This window comes from Vombatus ursinus, unplaced genomic scaffold (genome assembly GCF_900497805.2).
Source record: "Vombatus ursinus unplaced genomic scaffold, bare-nosed wombat genome assembly UNPS02015066.1, whole genome shotgun sequence".
NCBI classification, from domain to species: domain Eukaryota; kingdom Metazoa; phylum Chordata; class Mammalia; order Diprotodontia; family Vombatidae; genus Vombatus; species Vombatus ursinus.
Window position 1 is genome coordinate 7953770 of NW_020954844.1, and position 18559 is coordinate 7972328.

General features: G+C 49.7%; 1 protein-coding gene across 5 annotated transcripts in view; it reads right to left on the bottom strand.

Moving 5' to 3' along the window:
- The window catches only part of SMOX (spermine oxidase), a 70517-nt gene that overhangs the window by 1333 nt on the left and 50625 nt on the right, over positions 1-18559 (bottom strand). For all 5 annotated transcript variants that reach the window (XM_027846103.1, XM_027846107.1, XM_027846104.1 and 2 more), the window contains exons 2-6: positions 18075-18309; positions 9212-9438; positions 4600-4773; positions 2849-3608; positions 379-539 (exon numbers count right to left, since the gene is read on the bottom strand). In XM_027846103.1, the coding sequence (XP_027701904.1) occupies positions 379-539; positions 2849-3608; positions 4600-4773; positions 9212-9438; positions 18075-18282 (1530 nt within the window). In that variant the 5' untranslated portion in view covers positions 18283-18309. The remainder of the gene's footprint in view (positions 1-378; positions 540-2848; positions 3609-4599; positions 4774-9211; positions 9439-18074; positions 18310-18559) is intronic.

Genomic DNA, 18559 nt, shown 5'->3' on the forward strand with positions numbered 1-18559 from the left:
CCTTTCTCCATTGCCCCCCCATTAGAAGGTAAGCTCCTTGAGGGCAGAGGCTGTTTTTACCATTCTTTGCATCCCCAGAGCTTAGCACAATACTTGGCACATAGTAGGTGCTTAATAAATGCGTGTTGATTGATAGCCCTGGATTCTTCCCAGAGTGGTTATCCATGAATATTGATGGAACTTAGTTCATTCTCTCATTAGACAGCACATATTTGGGTCTAGGCTCCAAGTTAGACCTTGATGAGGACTGATCTCAGGCTTTCCCCCACAGCATAGTTGAGTCCAGGGCCAGTCACTGCAGGGGCTCCATAAATGTTTACAGACTAATTGGTGGTTCCCCCTTCTTCCCTCCCACATCCAGAAGGGTACCCCACTCACCGCTGTCTTAGAGCTCTCTGTATAAGGCAGTGGCTTGGCCAGTCTCTCCACATCAGCCCCACTTGAGCCCACTTGGGTGTAGGAATAGGAGCCCCGGAAGTGGGGGTTACTGCCCCAGGAGGAGCGGAGGATCCGGCGAGGCTTCGGAATGTCAGGGTTCCCTGTTGGGGATCCACACAAGAGGAAGGGGTGAGAGGTGGACCCTGGGAGAATGCAGAGCCCCTCCTCCAAGGACCTGAAAGCTGAGGAAATTCCCTGACCCACAGGCAGAGACAGAGCCAGTGGCCACCTCAGGGATGGGTACGGAAGAGGTATGGAGGGAGGGTTGGGAAGGAAGTCACAATTCATTAGAGGCAGCGTGGTACAGAGGAGAGTTGGAGAGTAAAAAAGACCTGGATTGTAATCACAGCTCTACCACTTGCTTCCTGGGGACTGTGGGCATCAGGGCATCTTTGAGACTCAGTTTCTCATCTCCAAAATGAGAAATTTATATTCAATGACTTCTAGTGTCCCTTGCAGTCCCAAATCTGAGCTTGGCCTGAGATACAGCACACCAGATTTGAGTCAGAAGACCTGGCTTCAACTCCCGGTTCAGCCATTTATCACACACGTGACTCTGGATAAGCCCTTTACCCTCTCTCGGCCCATTACAGCTCCAAAATGGGGGAGGGGGAAGTCCCAGAAATATCCACCTTCATCACTCGGAATGCCTTCTTTCCTTCCAGACACAGATGAAGCGCCACCTTCTACACGAGGCCTTTCCTGACCCACCCCATCCCCAGATGCCAGGCCCCTGGCCACCTTCCTCACTCTGTGTAACTCTGCGTGTTCTTTTCTATGTGCTCAGATCTGGATATGTTGTTTCTAGACTGTCAGCTCCCTGAGAGCAGGAACTTGCTTTCACTTTTATCGTGCTGTCCCCAACACCTAGCACAGGGACAGGAATAATTAATGCTAGCTAATTGATTCACTCTCAAGTCCTTTCTGGCTCTAAATCTATGATCCTATTGGCCACCACTACCCCCTAAGTCACTGAAATCCTCTGGGCTTTTTTTTCCCTCATCTGGAAAATAGATGCCAGTAACATGCTTCCTCCCTACCCCCCAGAGGTGAAGCTCTATTGGGATAACAGATGGGATACACAAATACAAGTGGCAGGGGCCATGCAAGAGCCAAGCTCTGATTTGGCTAAAGCATGCTTTTGGTGACTGACATTCAGAAAGAAAGGGGGTGGCAAGCACGGAATTAGGTGCTTGACAAGAGAATGCTTGGTTGTCTTTTTTTTAACCAATTTAACTCCATTGCAACCTTCTCTAGAGCCTCCCCCTGGTTTGCCTGGGTCCTTGGATGCCACACCATCTTAAACCACGCTCTACCCAGGCCTACGAATGTGGAAAAGCTCTAAGAATGGACCTATGGGCCCCAGATCCGTCACCCAATGACCAGCCTAGCTAAGTTTGGAGAACTTGTCAGCAGGTTGGCTACAGCCACCCTCAATGACCATCTGTTCAGTTTTAGGGGAGTTGTAACTACATTAATGAAGGGAAGATTCATGCAAGGAAATCACAGCTGTTAAAAGCATTTTCACCCAACCTCATTTTAAAGATGGAAAAAAGGAGGCTAGCAAGCGACAGTTACGTACTGACTTCAGCCAGGAGCCTTAGAAACAAAAAGGTACAAACGTCTACAGCCCCGACTAGAGCTAAAACCTCTGGATTACAGCACCAGTTCTCCCACTTATCAGTTTGGGAAAGTCATTGAGCTTCTGTGACTTGGTTTCCTCAACTGTAAAATGGGGGGGAAATAGCATCTGCCAACCTAAAGTTTTTTGTTAAGATCAAATGACAGTATTTGTAAAACATTTAACTTGGTGCCCGGCACAAAATAGGAGTTATTGTTATGATCATCATCATCATCATCATTATTATTAGGATAGAAGCAGAATCAGGTAAGGAGCAGGGAACAGAGGGAACGCCATGTTAATGCGCTAAAACAAAGTGCAAACCCTGCTATCCCTTAAAAAGCAAGGAGTTCTCCTTGATAGAATCAGGAAGACATGACCATTGAGAGGGCCAAAGGTTAGCCCCAACCCTGGTGGCCTTTAGAAAGATGAGCCTGCTGGTCCAACACCACGCAAGAGGCAGGGAGCAGCTCCGTGGCATGTGCCTCTAGCAGCAAGCAGAAGGGTAGGGGCTTTTCTCTCAGCTCTAATTTTATAGTTGAAGGAACTGAGGCCCAGGCAGGTGCGGTGATTTCTTTACGGTCACACAGACAATAAGCATTAGAGGTGAGATTTGAACTCGGGCCCTTTGACTCCAAACCCAGTGATCTCCCCATTATAATCTGCCTCCCCGACCTGCCTATCTTAGCTGATCCGCTCCTCAGACGATAGATGAGAACACACTCTGGACCTCAAAGAAGGCTGACTGAGGGGAGAGGCTATTGGAGGATGGACGCCCCGCCCGCCCACCTGTGAACTTCCGAAGCATCTCGGTGCAGATCTCGGCCACGGCCTCGTCGTCACACTTTTCCATGACGAGGGCCTCCTCCCCGCAGATCCAGCCACTCAGCACGTGGCCGTAGCGTTCCGGGGGGTAGAGGACGTCAAAGCCACAGATCTTGCGGTACCACAGCTCCTCGGGGTAGGTGAGGCTCCGGCTCTCAGCTTCGTCCTCCCACACGAACTGGAGGCTGTTGCATTCGGCCCCCCAGAAGGGCTCTTCGAACTCCAGGAAGATCTTGTCGGTGGTGCCAATGCCCAGGCGGCGGATGGCTCCCGCCTTCTCTGAGGGAAGCCCGGGCCTGAAGAGGGTGGAATGATGCTTCTTCAGGACGCCCAGGGACACGGTCACGATCACGTGATCAGCTGGGATCACCTCGCAATCCTCGCACTCCACAGCCGCTGGCCACTGGCTGCCCTCCTCTTCTCTTCCTTCACTCCTGTCCTCCCCGGGGTCTTCCCCGCCTTCGTCGGGGGTGTCGTTATTGTGGTCGGCCAGCTGCTCGATCTCGGGGCCCCCACGTCGAGCTGCCGCCTGGTCCCAGTGCACGCAGCGGACGGCCTTGCCCAGCTGGATGACGCGCTCCGGGATGTCCTGTGCCAGCAGCTCGACGATGCGCATGAAGCCAGAGGGGATGACGTGGTGTGCTCCCGGAATCTCCGTCCACTCTCCGAAGGCGCTGAGGGACACCTCATCCATGCTGTGGGAGCTACTCTCACAGCTCTCCACCTGTCGGAGGAAGCGAGACGGAGAGGAAGAGGGAGAAAGAATGAGGGAGACGATGAGCAAAGAGCCTGTGCGCCAGAGCTCTGCTAGGCCAGGGGGGCTTCTAATTAGCTAAAGCACAGGGGGACTTCCCCGACAGCCTGGAACCTCCCACACAGTCAAGTTTCTGTCTCTCCCATAAGACTGGGAGGCCACCCAAAGTTAGGGAGCGTTTCTGACATTAGCCAGGGAGTTCCACAGTCAACCCCATGTCTTCTGTTTGTATACTGCCCTGCTGCCTCCTGTAGGGCATGGTATATACAGCAGAGACTTGATAAATGTCTGTTCAATGAATCAATGAAGGAACAAATGAATGAGGGTCAGCCAAAGTCAGAGACTATCCCCAGCATCACCCAAGGAGTTCCCAGGCCCTGCAAGCAGCTGAGATCTGATAAATGTTTGCTCACTACATTCAAGAATGAGTTAATAAAGGATTCCACGGATGGGAGGCAGCTTGGTGCACTGGACAGAATGCTCCACTGTCAGTCAAAGGACCCTGGCTCCAATCTCGGCCTGCCCACTTGCTGCACCCACTGGGCACGTTATCAGGCCACCTCTCTGGGCCTCAGTTTCCTCCTCTGTAAAATCAGGGTGTGAGACTTGATGGCCTCTAGGGATCTAACCTGTCCAATTGGGAGATTCTGACTCCCCACCTTAGGCAAAAGGCCCTCTTAGGGGTTGGGAGGACATCATCCCCCAAATCAGGCCAAAAGACTCCCTGAGAATAAGAACTGCCCCGCCCTTTGGGTGAGGGGCTCCAGGAGCAGGGGATGTGTCTCCTCCCTCTGCTTCGTCCCCCACCATCCAGCCCACAGAGATCAGGGAATCATCAGAAGAAACCTCAGAGATAAGCTGGTTCAACTCCCTTCACAGGCAAGTGAGGAAACAAGCCCAGAGATGGTCAGTGACCTGGCCCTGGTGCCACAGCCTCTGCCCTGCCCAGGCTGCGCCCCACCTTCAGATACTGCTGGATCATGGCAAGCTTCAGGCGTTTGGTGGACTCTGAGTCATCTGGGTCGGCTTTGATGCGGTTTCGCACTTCTTCTCGGGTGAAGACACCCACACTGTTCTGACTCTCAGCATTGACTGGTTTACCTCGCTGGAAGAACTCCTGGGTCAGGTTATAGACCTGGGGGGAGGAAGAGACGAGGAAGTAGGAGGAGAAGTGGAAAGGCTTCCATCCATTCACAGGCTCACCCACCTCCCGCTGGAAGGGGCCATTGAGGGCAATGGGTCCAGCCGCCTCAACTTACAGATGAGGAAACCGAGGCCACAGGGCTTTCCCCAAGGCCACCCATGGAAGAGCCAGAGTTAGAAAGGGCTTCAGAAGTCATCCGGTCCAGCCCTCTCATTTTCTAAATGAAACCGAGTCAGCTCAGAGAGACCAAGTGACTTGCCCAAAATCATGAAAATAGTGAGCAGGGTCATAGGGACCATTGACCTAGAGTTGGAAAGAACCTGAGAGGCACCAGAGGTGGGGAATCTGCAGCCTCAAGGCCCTTTGACTGAATCCAAACTTCACAGAACAAATCCCCTTAAGAAAAGGATTGGTTCTGTAAAACCTAGACTCAGTCAAAAGGCCGCACTCAAGGACCTAGAAGGCCACATGTGGCCTCGAGGCTGCAGGTTCCCCACTTCCGGCTAACCACTTCCACTGCCTCATTTTACAGATGTGGAAACTGAGGATCCCAGAGGTTAAGCAAGCTGCCCACAGCCATACAAGTAGCGAGTTACAGAACCAGAACTCTAGATGGGTCCTGTCTCTGGCTCCACGTGGGGCATCCCTTCCCCTGCCTCAATTCTAACCCACATTCCAATTGGAGCCTTCCTCCAGGCCCCAGCTCCAAGTCATCTCCTCCAGGGAGCCATCCTGGATTAGTCTCCCCGGACAGTGTGTCTGTTCATTCAAGCCCCTTAGCACTTGCCTACTTAACTCTGCTAGGCTAACTTCTCTTGTTGTTTTAATGCTTGTTTCTTAAAGACAAGGGGTGTGTGTGTGTGTGTTGGGTGAGTGTGGGGGAGGTGGGGTTGTATGTGTAAGTGGGTGGTTGTTGTCTCTCCCATAAGACCAGGAGGTCCCTGAGAGATGCAAGATCAGACAGAAGGCTTTAAGGGGTTTCCCCTACCAGACCAGCGGCTGAGATATAACACTAACAAGTCCAGGTGGATGGGGGCCACATCACAGAATCTAGGGGCGGCAGGACCACAGTGACCACCTAGATTCCTGTCCAACCCATACCTCAGAAGAAACCCCCTTACAAAATCCTTGGCAAGTGGCCCCCTGTAGCGAGGGGAAGACCACCACCTCCCAGGCAGCCCTGCCCACTGATGGCCAGAGAGCTCTCCCTGGTTTCCTGTATCGTGTGTCCTTGATGAACCCAAGAGGAAGGAGAAATTTTCCCGGGCCCTGACTGGGTTCAGGTTCTAACTAAAATTCCCTGCGTGACTTTGAACATATCAGTTAACCTCAGTGGACCTGTTTCCTCCCTATAAAATTAACAAGTTGGACTAAAGATCCCTAAGGACTTTCTGGCTCTAACAGGGAGTCTCTAAGATCTTAGTGGGAAAAAGATATTCCCCTCCCTGGTGGCCTCCAGCTCCAAGGCTGCGTGACGGTCCCCACCGCCCCCAGGAAGCACCCGAGGGGCCTTGGCCAGGCCCCACATGTGTCTGTGCACGTATCTCCCTCCAAAGAGCCCAGACCCCTGGTTTGCCGTTCCCCTCCGACAGCTCTCTTGGGTTCTGTGTCAGGGTTGCACGTTCGAGATCTGAGAAGGGGAGGGGACGGGGGGAATGGTTTCTTAAGAGACCCCAGCCTTTCCCTCGGTTACCAAGCATTGCTATGGAAAGCCAATCTATCTGGTTTAATGAAACAACAACCTCAGAGCCACATCCAAAAGAACAGCACCATGGTATTGTGAACTGAGCACTGGACTTCAAGTCAGGAAGTCCTGGATTCAAATGCTACCTCCACTACTTACTAACTGTATGACTCTAGGCAAATTCCTTAACCTCTCAAGGCCTCAGTTTCCTCATCTGCAAAATTTGGGGGTGGGACCCAGTGCCACTAAGGTCCCTGACCTCTCTGGATCTACAAACCTAAGTCATATAACATCTCTGGGCCTCAGTTTCTCCATCTGTAAAATGAGGGGATCAGATTTCTAAAGTTCCTTCCAGCCGTAAATCTAGGTGGATAAGGGATAAGCTCACGTAGGGAAACTCTCGGAGGGAGGCCTCTGAGACACAGCGTGGACGCCCAAGACTGTCCAATCCACCCAGGTTTGGGGTCCACCACACTGCCAAGTTTCCAACATTCCCTTGTCTTTGTAAGACCTGCTTTAAGAACCAGTTCAGTCAATGTCATCGCTTTACAATCAGGAGCTCCTACGGACCCCGAGGATACCCCTCGTCAGGTTCCCCAACTTCTTTGCCAGACTTGGCGTCCCCTCTTACAGTCTTCCCACCCTAGCCTCCCTCTCCAACCATCTCCAGCCCAGCAGGTGGAAGTGAGGGCACCACTCCTGACTCTCTAAGGCCTGGAATTGGCTAGTTATTTCTGGGACCCAGCATGGCCACCCAAAAGCACCCTTATCCTCCCTCCACTTTCCCCTTATGTGGAAAGAGAGAGAAAGAAGGAGGAGGAGGAGGCCCCCTCTGAGGCCATTTGAAAGCAGACCCATGGACTATAAAAGCCATCCCCCAAAGAGGAGCACGAGCTCTGAGGCTGTCATTTCAAGGGACATATCGGGCTGGCTCAGTCATGAGCACCGCTCAGGTAGGGTCTCCTTAGGAATCCCCCCACCTCCGGGGACTGACCCGGCAGACCACGGGTTAGGGCTCTTTGGAGAGGGAAATGTGCCCAGATAACAGGAGCCCTGGCTAAATCCCCTCTAAAGCTTCCTACTGGTTGTGAAAACAATCCCATGGCCCCAGAGCTGGAGGTCACCTGAGAGGGGAACTTCTTTTCCCACCAAAGTCTTAGAGTCACAGTGTTAGGAATGGAAGGGACCTTAGGGACCATCCACCCGACCCCCTAATTAGACAGCAGAGGAAACAGTCCCAGAGAGGTTAAGCTACCCAAGGTCACACAAAGCTTGGTCCGAACCAAGAGGTCGATCAATTCCTTCTCCACGAGATGAGTGTCACAGGGAATGTGTGATATTAGGGAAAACTTCCTAACTCTAACCGGGTCTGTTTTCTTAATAACTGATCCACAGAAGGTACCGTTCATCATTAGAACACCAACTGTCTGTTTCACTTTCTACACAGCCAGTCAGAGGGTAACAGAAACACAAAATCTGGGCGTTTGGAGGGACTTCTGGGCCCGCCTGGTCCAACCTCAACCCAACCAGGAATCCCCTTCACAAAATCCCTGACAAAAAGTGGTGATCCGGTCTCTGCTTGAATACCTGAGTGACAGGGAACTCACCACCTTCCAAGGCTTCAGGTATTAGGACATTTTTTCTTACACTTAACTGAAATCTGGAGCCAAGCAGCACAAGCCTAGGTGATAATTCTTCAAGGCTAACCATCCCCATTTCTTTCCACCCGATGGTAAATCACAAAGAGTAACTCGGACTTTAATGAACTGACAAGTATTCATGGAAAAACCACGAGGCAGTATGGTGAAAAGGATAGAGGACTGACGGAATCCTCCCTCTGACCCACACTAGACCTGCCCAAGTCCCTTCGGGTCTCGGTGGCCCAGGTCACTCCCAAAGACTCTGAGCTACCGAGGAGTAGCCCATCTTTCTCATGGAGAGACCTTCCCTGTCACTGAGGGTTTCCCACACTGATGGCAGCCAGGTGGTACAGGAGATAGATCATTAGACTTGGAGTAGGAAGACCTGAATTCAAATCCTGCCTCAGAAGATTAGTAGCTTTATGACCCTCAGCAAATCACTCAGCCTCAGTTTTCTTCATCTAGAAAATGGGTTTGAAAATAGCACCCCTCTCCCAAGGTTGAGGATCCAGTGAGATAATGCTTGTATCGTTGCTGTTCAGTGGGGTCCAACTCTTTGTGACCTGTTTTCATAGCAGAGATACTAGAGTGATTTGCCATTTCCTTCTCCAGCTCATTTGACAGATGAGGAAACTGAGGCAAACAGGGTTGAGTGACTTGCCCAGGGTCACACAGCTAGCAAGCCGAAGGCTGGATTTGAACTCAGGAAGACGAGTCTTCCAGACTCCAGGCCCAGCGCTCTGCACTATGGCGCCACTTCGCCACCAGAATACTTAATAAAGCGCTTTGCAGGCATGCTAACTATTGTTACTGTTGCTGCAATGGTTATCTAACTCTGTAACCATCCTTGCGCTTACTATACCTTCTTAAACTTTTTAAAGAATCTGTACTCCGTCTTCCTTCACCTAATTCTCGGGACCCACTTGGGAAGCAAAAATAATCACGCTGTGGTCCAGGTGGGCGAGCCGGGCCCAGAGAGGGACAGTGGGTTTTCCAAAGTCACACAGCAAGCGAAGGACAGGACCAGGCCCCCCAAATTCCAGCTCCCCAACTCCCAGACTTGGGGAGCTCCTTGCCTCCTTGCCCCTCTGCCCCCATCACCCACCTCGTTGTATAAATCGCTGAATTCCTCAACCACGTCCTTAGGGATTCTTTGGCCACGATTGGTGAGGTAGTAGGCCACGCCATTCTTGGAGTAGAGGCTGATGCGGCCCACACTGCGCTCCGCGTCAGTTGTCTCTTCCAACAAGCCATTTTCTTCTGCTAGATGGTAGACGGGGTTTCCATGGGAACCATGGATCCAGGTAGCTCCCAGTTCAAAGGTGGCGTGTTCTAATGAAGAGGACGGTCACAAGAGTCATCTCTCCCATCGGCATACAGCTTCCTTAGCGTCACATAGAATAAGAAGGGAGCCCAGAGGCCCCTGAATCGGGCCCCCTCATTTTACAGGTGAGATGACCTGGCCAGCATCCCGCTGCAGGGTCCTAAGAGCACGGCTCCAGAGGCGAAAGGCGCCCCCGAGGTCATCGAATCAATCCACCCTCTTCATCTACAGATGAGGAAACTGAGGCCCAGAAAGGAGAAGTGACTTGCCTAAGGTCACGCAGCTCCTGGCTTTCCCTCGTTAGGCAGGGCAGGCATTAACACGCCTCTTGTAGAGCTAAAAAAGTAAGCCCAGAGAGAGCACCAACTTGCCTCCAAATGGAACCCACCAGTCAAAGTACCTGGGTTCAAATTCTGTCTCGGTTTCTTACTGTATGACCTGGGAAAAGTCAAGTCACCTCTATGAACCTTGGTAAAATGAAAGGATTGGGCTTAGATAGCCTCTAAATCCCTTCCTATTTCTACATTTCCCATCTTCAATGTAGCAGAACCAAGGGAATTACGTCCACTGGGGTGGGTGTGGACAGCACTGGACCTGGAGGCACAAAGACTAGGGTTCTAGTCCAGCCTCAGACACTCACTAGGGGTGCAGTCCTGCGAAAGTCACTTAGCCTGTCTCAGCCTCAGTTTCCTTATCTGCAAAATGGGGATAATAATACTATACACTTCACAGGATCAAATAAGATAATATGCACAAGGTGTTTCACATACACCTTGAAGCCCAATAGAAATGCTATCATCAGCATCATCAATGACCAGACTACCTCAAGGAACACACTGAAAGACTTCATAGCTCTGATCAGTGCAGTGCCCAGACTGACTCCTTCCTCTTGGCAGGGCGGTGGTGGGCTACTGTGCTGAATGACGCATCGATGACAATGAGGCATTTTGATGTATTTTTGTTTTAAAAATTTGCTTAACTGTCTTTCTGTCATGTCACCCCCTTCCCTTGCTCATGAACTCCAATGGCTCCCTATTGCCTCCAGGATAAAATTCAAAATGCTCTGTTTCACCTTTAAAGCCCCTTCTAACCTGGCCCCTCCCACCTCTCCAGTCTTCTTACACCCTTCTCCCCGACCCATACTCTTGGATCCAGGAACTCCGGGCCCCCCTGGCCACTGACCTCCAAACAAAACACGCCATCTCTTGGCTCTGCTCATTCTCTCTGGCCGTCTCCCAAGCCCGTAACACTCCCCTCCTCCATGGCCGACCACTGACCTCCCTGGCTTCCTTCACGTCCCGACTAAAATCCCACCTCCTACAGGAAGTCTTCCCAACGCCTCTTCATTCCAGCACCTTCCCTCTGTTAATTCCATCCTATTTATCCTGCACATAGCTTGCTTTGCATACATTTGATTGCATGGTATCTCCCCCATTAGACTATGAGCTCCTTGAACACAGGGATTGTCTCTTGCCTCTTTTTGTATCCCCAACACTTAAGCACGGTGTCTGGCACACTGTAAGCACTCAATAAATGTTTATGGAATTGAAATTTTGAATTGAATTGCTGAGTAGCAGTATGTTGTGGGGGCTCTGGGTCAAGAAGTCTTGGGTTCAAATCCTCCACTATCACACACTGCTCAGGTGACCCTGGACAAGTCAATTCACATCTTGGTGGTCTAGGCAATTCCCCAAGACAGAGAAGGTCTGTACTGTATTGGTATTGGTAAAGGGAGTTAACTCACTGAGAGTTCCCTATCCCAGTGAAATCACAGGTCAGGCTCCAAAAAACTTAAGTCTTTACTATAATGAGAGGAGGGATGGTGGGAAGAAATGGGTCACTGGAAAAGAGAGCAATTTTTTTAAAGAAAGTAGCAGTAATTGGTTAAATAAGCCTGCCTCCATGTCACACAGCATATTAATGCTCCATCTGGGCCAGGATGCCCGCCTCCTTCACACCAGGCTCATCAACCCCTTTCCATGACCACTTGAACCCTTCCCAGTGTTTAGCCCTTCTCTCCTTCCCATCCCCCTTCACACCCTCCACTGGCCCTGAGCCCTACCAGACCAAGCAATGGAGATACCTCTTCCCCTTCACCTCTTCCCCTGCCCAGTAGGCCCAGGACCCACGTGGGCAGAGTGACTGCCTACAAAACTTGGATGAGACAGAAGCCACCAACTCCACTGGTTCACCCAAGATGGGGTCCAGCAGGCCTTTGCCTCCTAAGGTCCTCCAGGCCTTACCACCTGCCAGGCTTCTTTAGCCTGCAAACCTCTCAGGTACAGCCATGTAACCTACTGATGTAACCTGTGCATTTCTGGCCCTTTCTTTCCACCCTGTAGCTAAATTTCTTGGATGCATTGTCTCCTCTAGTTGGAGTGTCAACTCAATGAAAGCCAAGACCTTCATTCAACAAGGGCTCCTGAGAACCGGAGAGGTCCATGGCTAGGACAGATCAACACTAAGGGCATTCTTAAAAGCCCATGAAGGAAGGAAACTCCCTCACTAACTCAGGACAGTGCTCAGCCCGCGTCACAGAGTAACCTGGGTGCCTCTTACTGCATTTACCCTTTATGAAATAAAAAGGGGGAACCAGGACCCAGAGAACCTCTAACATCTACTCACTTGTGGTGTGACCTTGGGCAAGTGATTTCCCCACCCTCAGCCTCACGTTCTTGATTCCTCATCTATAAAATAAGTGCAAGAGCCGGGGAGGAGGGAGGAAGGAAGGAAGAGAAGAAGAATATTGGCCGAGGAAGTCTCTCAGGCCCCTTCCTGCTCTGATACTCCATGATTCATTTCCTCTTGCTCCATCCTGGGCAAAGAGAGGTCAGCCAGCATTCCCCCATTGGGAGTTCCCCTGTTGGGAATTCCCCTCCTTCCCTAAAGTGTTTCAGAACGTATTAACAACAATGGCTCCCATTTCTAGAGTCCTCTAAGGCCGTTATGCCCACTTTACAGGTGAGGCCATTGACATTTGAAGGGGTTAAGTGATTCATCCAAGGTGACTCAGGCAGTCGGGGGCAGACCCAGGTCTTCCTGACCAGGGCTGGCCCTCCCTCCACCACAATAATACGCCGTTCTTCTTTTCCAGAGAAGAGACACTGAGACTGTACCTGTAATTGCCCTGGTATTGGGGACTTCCAGGGGAGGAAACTCCCTCTACCGATACAGGCTGGTGCTTCTCTCTGTAACTTAGAATCCCAGAGGGTTTCCTGAGCCATCGATGAGAAGGGCAGTGACCTACCCAGGGCCTGGCGGCCAGGACGTGTAGGAGGCAGGATTCGAACCCAGGTCGTCCTGTCTCTGAGGCCAGCCTTTAGCCTGCATGTGTCTTCCCCAGATATGTGCCACAAGGCAGCGTCTAGGAAGGGACCTTACAAACTGGCCAGGGGAAAGAGAAGAAGGCATCACTGAGGGTCCCCAGGAACAGAGCTCTAAAGCCGGTAAGGACCTCCAAGAGCATCAAGTCCCACCTTTCATTTTATAGATGAGAAACTGAGGCCCAGGCACTCACATTTATATAGCACTTCACATCACACTTTACAATTACTTCATTTCTCCAGGCCTCAGTTTCACCCTCCATTCATTCATTCATTCTGCTCTAATCCTGTGATTTCATCAATATAGGGAATTCCCAGTGTGGAAATTCTTCCACCAATGCAGATCACAGAATCCCAAAGTTTAGGAGCTGAACTTAGTCCGATGAATCTGCAGGCACTGAGAGGTTTTGTAATAATAATAATTTTCATGACACTTTGGGGTTTGCAGATCACTTTACACGTATTATCTCCTTTGATTTTCACAACAACCCCATGAGGCAGGTGCTAGTATTATCCCCATTTTACAGATGGGGAAACTGAGGCTCAGGGAGAAAAGAATAGCTCAACACCCTGCCCAAATCCAAAACCCAGCTCAAAATCCATCTCCACCATGGGTAGAGGTATTGTGGGAGGGGAGCACCTTTTCACTATCTGTCCACTGTACCTGAAATGTATTCCCTGCTTATCTCTTGCCTTTTTAAAAATCACTTGTTTCCTTCAAAACTCTGCTCAGACATCACCTCCACCAAGAGGCCTTTCCCAATCCCCACTAGTTACTAGTGCCCTACTCCCACCAAAAGAAAAGTCCTTGCATTGGCTTTGTACATATCTTGTATAGACTTATTTACCTGTGCTATCTCCCCCAATACACTCAAACCTCCCCAAGGGCAGGTTTCGTTTTGTCTCTATCTCCAGCAGTGTCTGGTATACCAAAGGCACTGAATAAAGGATTGTCAATTGATTGCTTTGTCTTTGTGCCCCCAGAACCTAGCATAGTTCCAGACACACAGTAGGTACTTAATAAAGTCTTGTCAATTGATTGCTTTGTCTTTGTGCCCCTAGAACCTAGCGTAGTTCCAGACACACAGTAGGTACTTAATAAAGTCTTGTCAATTGATTGCTTTGTCTTTGTGCCCCCAGAACCTAGCATAGTTCCTGATACACAGTAGGTCCTTAATAAATGCTTGTTGATTGTTTTGCCTTTATATCCACAGCACCTAGCACAGTTCCCAACACACAGTAGGCTCTTAATAAATGACTGGATTTAGCAAGGAGTGTCCAGGGAGAAGAGACAGGACCACGTAAAACTCTTACAATTAGCCTAATTAATAGGTAGGCCTTGTTTTTTGTCCTTGGGCTCAAGCGCACTCTTCAGAGTATGTGCACAAGTACACACACACACACATTCACTCCTGCCTCAAACTACCTTCTCTTCCCCTATCTGTGTATCTGCCCTGTTGCCTCAGTAAAATATAAGCTCCTTACGAACAGGGCCATTTTGATGTGGTCTTTGGATCCCAACCTCCCAGCGTTTTGTGCCCCCTACGGGATTGCTTGAATTGAATATCCCATTGAATACCCCATCTCCCCATCCCCACCAGTATCATCACCCTCCCCCTTCCCACAGAGCATGGTCCAGGTGGTGGAAAGAACTCAGGCCCACGGGGAGGGGCAGCTCTCACAAGGAGGCGGGGAAGGCTGGGAGAAAGAAGAAAGAAGTAAGCTGTTTCCTCTCCTCTTTCCCAGGCAGCATCTCATTATCGGAGCTGCAGCTAAAAATAGGAGGCCCGCTCCCCAGAGCGAGTCTGAGCTCATACCAGAGCCGCCGTTATTTCCAGGTGTTGCCAAAGCGAGCAAGCAGACAGGTCCAAGGAGCGAGGAGGATGGCCCCGGGTACCAGCCTGTGACTGGCAGACATCCAAGGCCACCGGCCTGATAAATAAGACTAACACTAATTAATTTCAGGACTTTCTATTTTTTCAAGCACGTTCCTTTCTTCCGAGCCTCCACAACACCCCCTCGTGTACAGAAAAGGGAGCCAGGCTGGAGGGGGAACGCTTACGCTTGTTTGGGGCCTAGATCCCTCAGGCAGCTAGCTGGTGAAGCCCACGGGTCCTTTCTCAGAATCTGATTTTTAAATATATCAAATAAACTAGGTAGGATTACAGAAGGAACCAATTCTATTGAAATATAGTTGTCAAAAAAAAAATTAAGACCATGGATCCCAAGCTAAGAACCCCTGGCCTGGATGGTCCCTATTGTTTCTTCCAGCATTAGCATTCTATGAGTCTACGACTCTTGGGTCACTTCTCCCTGGGCCTCAATTTCCCCATCTCTAAGTAAGATGAGAAGCTTTCCAGGGATGGATGCAGGTGACCTCCGAGATCTTACCCAGTTCTAACAATTTATGAGTCTAAGCAGGCAGGCCAATTGGCATTAGCTAGATCTAGGTAGACAGAGAGCTAGAAGTCAGGAAGACCTGAGTTCAAATCCAGCCCCAGACACTCAACTAGCTATGTAACCCTGGCCAAATCCCTCAACCTCTGTTTGCCTCAGTTTCCTCATCTGTAAAATGGGGATAATAATATCTCCTAGGGTTGTTGTGAGGATCAAATGAGATACTTAGTGCAGTGCTTGGCACATAAAACACTATAGAAATGGTAGTGCTAATGGTGATGATGATGACGTAGTAGTAGTAGTAGTAGTAGTAGTAGTAGTAGTAGTAATATAATGGACTAAGTTCCTGGGAGACAGGAAGACTTGAGTTCAAATCCTGTCTCAGATGCTTGCTATCTCTGTAACTCAAGGCAAGGCACTTAATTTCAGTCTCAGTTTCTACATCTGTAAAACAGAGATGATAAGAGTACACAGGGTTGTTGTGAAAATCAAAAGAGATAATACACTTGAAATGCTTACATGAACATTATCTATTTCCTCATTTTGACAGATGAATAAAGAGGGAGAAGACTTGTTCAGGCAGACACAAAGTTAGTGATTAGATTAGATTGGTGACGAGGATTAGAATCCAGGACTCATGGCTCACGGAACCACCAAACAGATAAGATCTCCAAGGTTGCTTCCAATTCTCAAACTCTATGAATGTGAAAGTTGGAAGCACCCTCAGATGACATCTAATGCAATTCTACTTAGAGGGGTAACTGAAGGATCATTTCATCCAGTCCAAACAGAAAGACAATGACATCAAAGAACATGTTGAACTCAGGAAAACCTGGGTTTAACTCCTCCCTCCTGATACCTGCCACTGTGTGACCCTGGGAAAGGGACTTTCCTATTCAGTAAATTGGAGCTTAGAAGGGTCCTACCTACCTCACTGGTGAGGCTCACATGAAATAGTCTATAGAAATAGCTCGGCACCAATGGCCGCCATCAATGGCCACCATCATCATTCCTCCGCTTCACAAACCACAGAGCCTCAGAACTGCCAACTTGGCAGGGACTTCAGAGGCCATCTAAACCAAGCTCCATCCAAAAAGAAGCCCTAGTATACCAAACTTGACCAGTGGTTGTCAAGCCTCCAAGGAGGAGAACCCAGCACCCTCAAGGCAGCCCATTCCATTTTTGGATGGCTCTCATTTTTAGAGATTTTTTTTTTTGGTGAGGTAATCGGGGTCAAGTGACTTGCCCAGGGTCACACAGCTAGTAAAAGTGTCAAGTGTCTAAGGACAGATTTGAACTCAGGCCCTCCTGACTCCAAGGCTGGAGCTCTATCCACTGCACCACCTAGCTGCCCCATTTTTAGCAATTTTTTTTCTGACATCTAGGTGGGTAGGCAGCTCAGTAGATAGAGTCAGAAAGACCCGAGCTCAAATCTGACCTCAGACACTCACTAGCCATTTGACCTTAGGCAAGTCACTTAACCTCTGTCTGCCTCAGTTTCCTCAGCTATAAAATAATGGCACCTACTCTGCAAGCTGGTTGTGAAGCTCAGATGAGATAGCATTTGTAAACCTATAAACACTATGTAAATGCTAGATATGTCATTATATTATTTATAACACATCACGTGTAATATATATAAAACACATATGACTTTTATGTGATATATATTTTTAAATCTACCCCTTTGCAACTTTCATGCCATTCACCTGGTTCTACCCCAAGTTAGAGAAAACGCTTAACCCTCTTTCTTCCACAAGATAACCCTTCACAAAGAGCCTGAAGTCAGGGCTCTTGCCCTCTCCTTTTTCTGAGCTAAACAAGCCCAGTGCCTTCAACTGATACTCACATACAATGAAGAAACGTCCCAAGAGGAGAAATGATTTACAAGGTCGCAGAGCCAGCCAAGAACCCAGCAGGAATGAGAACCCGCCTTTCCTGGTCCTGTGCGATGGCTCTGACCCAGGAGGGTGTGGGCACTTGGTCCACTTGGGGAGAAGGGCAGGGAGCAGAAGAGTCAGACTATAGGGCCTTTCCTCCAACACCTGTTACATTTGGAGCACAAGGAGTCAGCCAATAGACAGAGCTCAGCTCTGACCCGGGTCCTCATCTGTAAATCCTTCCATCACTGATCATCTGTGATTCTATTGGCAAACATCTGAACTTCCTGTCCCAGGCCACGAGGGGACAGAGGATCAATTTAACTAAGCATTTATTAAGCACCTACTAAGTATGAGCCTCTACCCAAGGTATCAGAGAGTGAAATTATTATTATCATTAACAGCAACAACATTTCTATCGAACCTACTATGTTCCATGCACTGTGCCAAACACTTTACAAATTATTTGCTATTATTTGGGCAGCTAAGTGACACACTGGATGGAGCACCAGGCCTGGAGTCAGGAAGACCCGAGTTCAAATCCAACCTCAGACACTTACTAGCTCTATGACCCTGGGCAAGTCATTTAACCCAGTTTGCCTCCATTTCCTCATCTGTAATATGAGCTGGCAAAGGAAATGTCAAACCATTCCAGTGTCTGTGAGGTGTTATATTAATGTCCAGGGTCATAGAGTCAGTTAATGTCACAGCTGGGACTAGAACCCGAGTCTCCACTTAGGCCAGAGTTCTTGCCAATATACCATCATGCCTTGCACAAATTAACCATAAGAAAGAGATAATAATCCTGAGCCCTGCCTCACAGGGTTACTTTCAGGATACTAGGAGATAATATTATCTGAAAGAGCTCCAGAAACATTCTTCAAGGAAGAGAATGCTATTCCAAAGGAACGAGCATCCAGTGGTGGAATTCCAGGGGACGTGACAATCTAGTGAGAGAAACATTTTTGTCCAGGCAAGCAAGCAGACTTTGGGGAGAGAGGAGGAGGAGGACGGGAAGGAACAGGGCAGGGCAGGGCTTCTCACCAAGTTTCACGCTCTGCACTCGACCTCCGATGCGGTCTGATGCCTCGAGCACTATGACATCCGTGAAGCCGTGCTCCAGGAGGGCTTTGGTGGCGGCCAGACCAGCCAGGCCAGCGCCAATCACGACCACTCGAGGTTGTCTCCTTCTCCGCAAGCCGCGACTGAGAGGGTCATCCGCACTGTCACCAGAGGTTTCACAACTTTGCATACCGTCCGAGCTCGCTTTCTAAGAAACCTGAAGGTATGGGGCAGCAAGGAAGGGGGAAGAAAAGGAGGAAGAGAATGCTGAGCCTGTCAAGTTTGTCATGCCCCCATCCCTCCTTCTATCCCTCCATCCATCTTTCCATCCCTCCCTCCATCCCTCCCTCCATCCCTCCATCCATCTTTCCATCCCTCCCTCCATCCCTCCTTCTATCCCTCCACCCATACCTCCATCCATCTTTCCATCCCTCCCCCATCCCTCCTTCTATCCCTCCATCCATCTT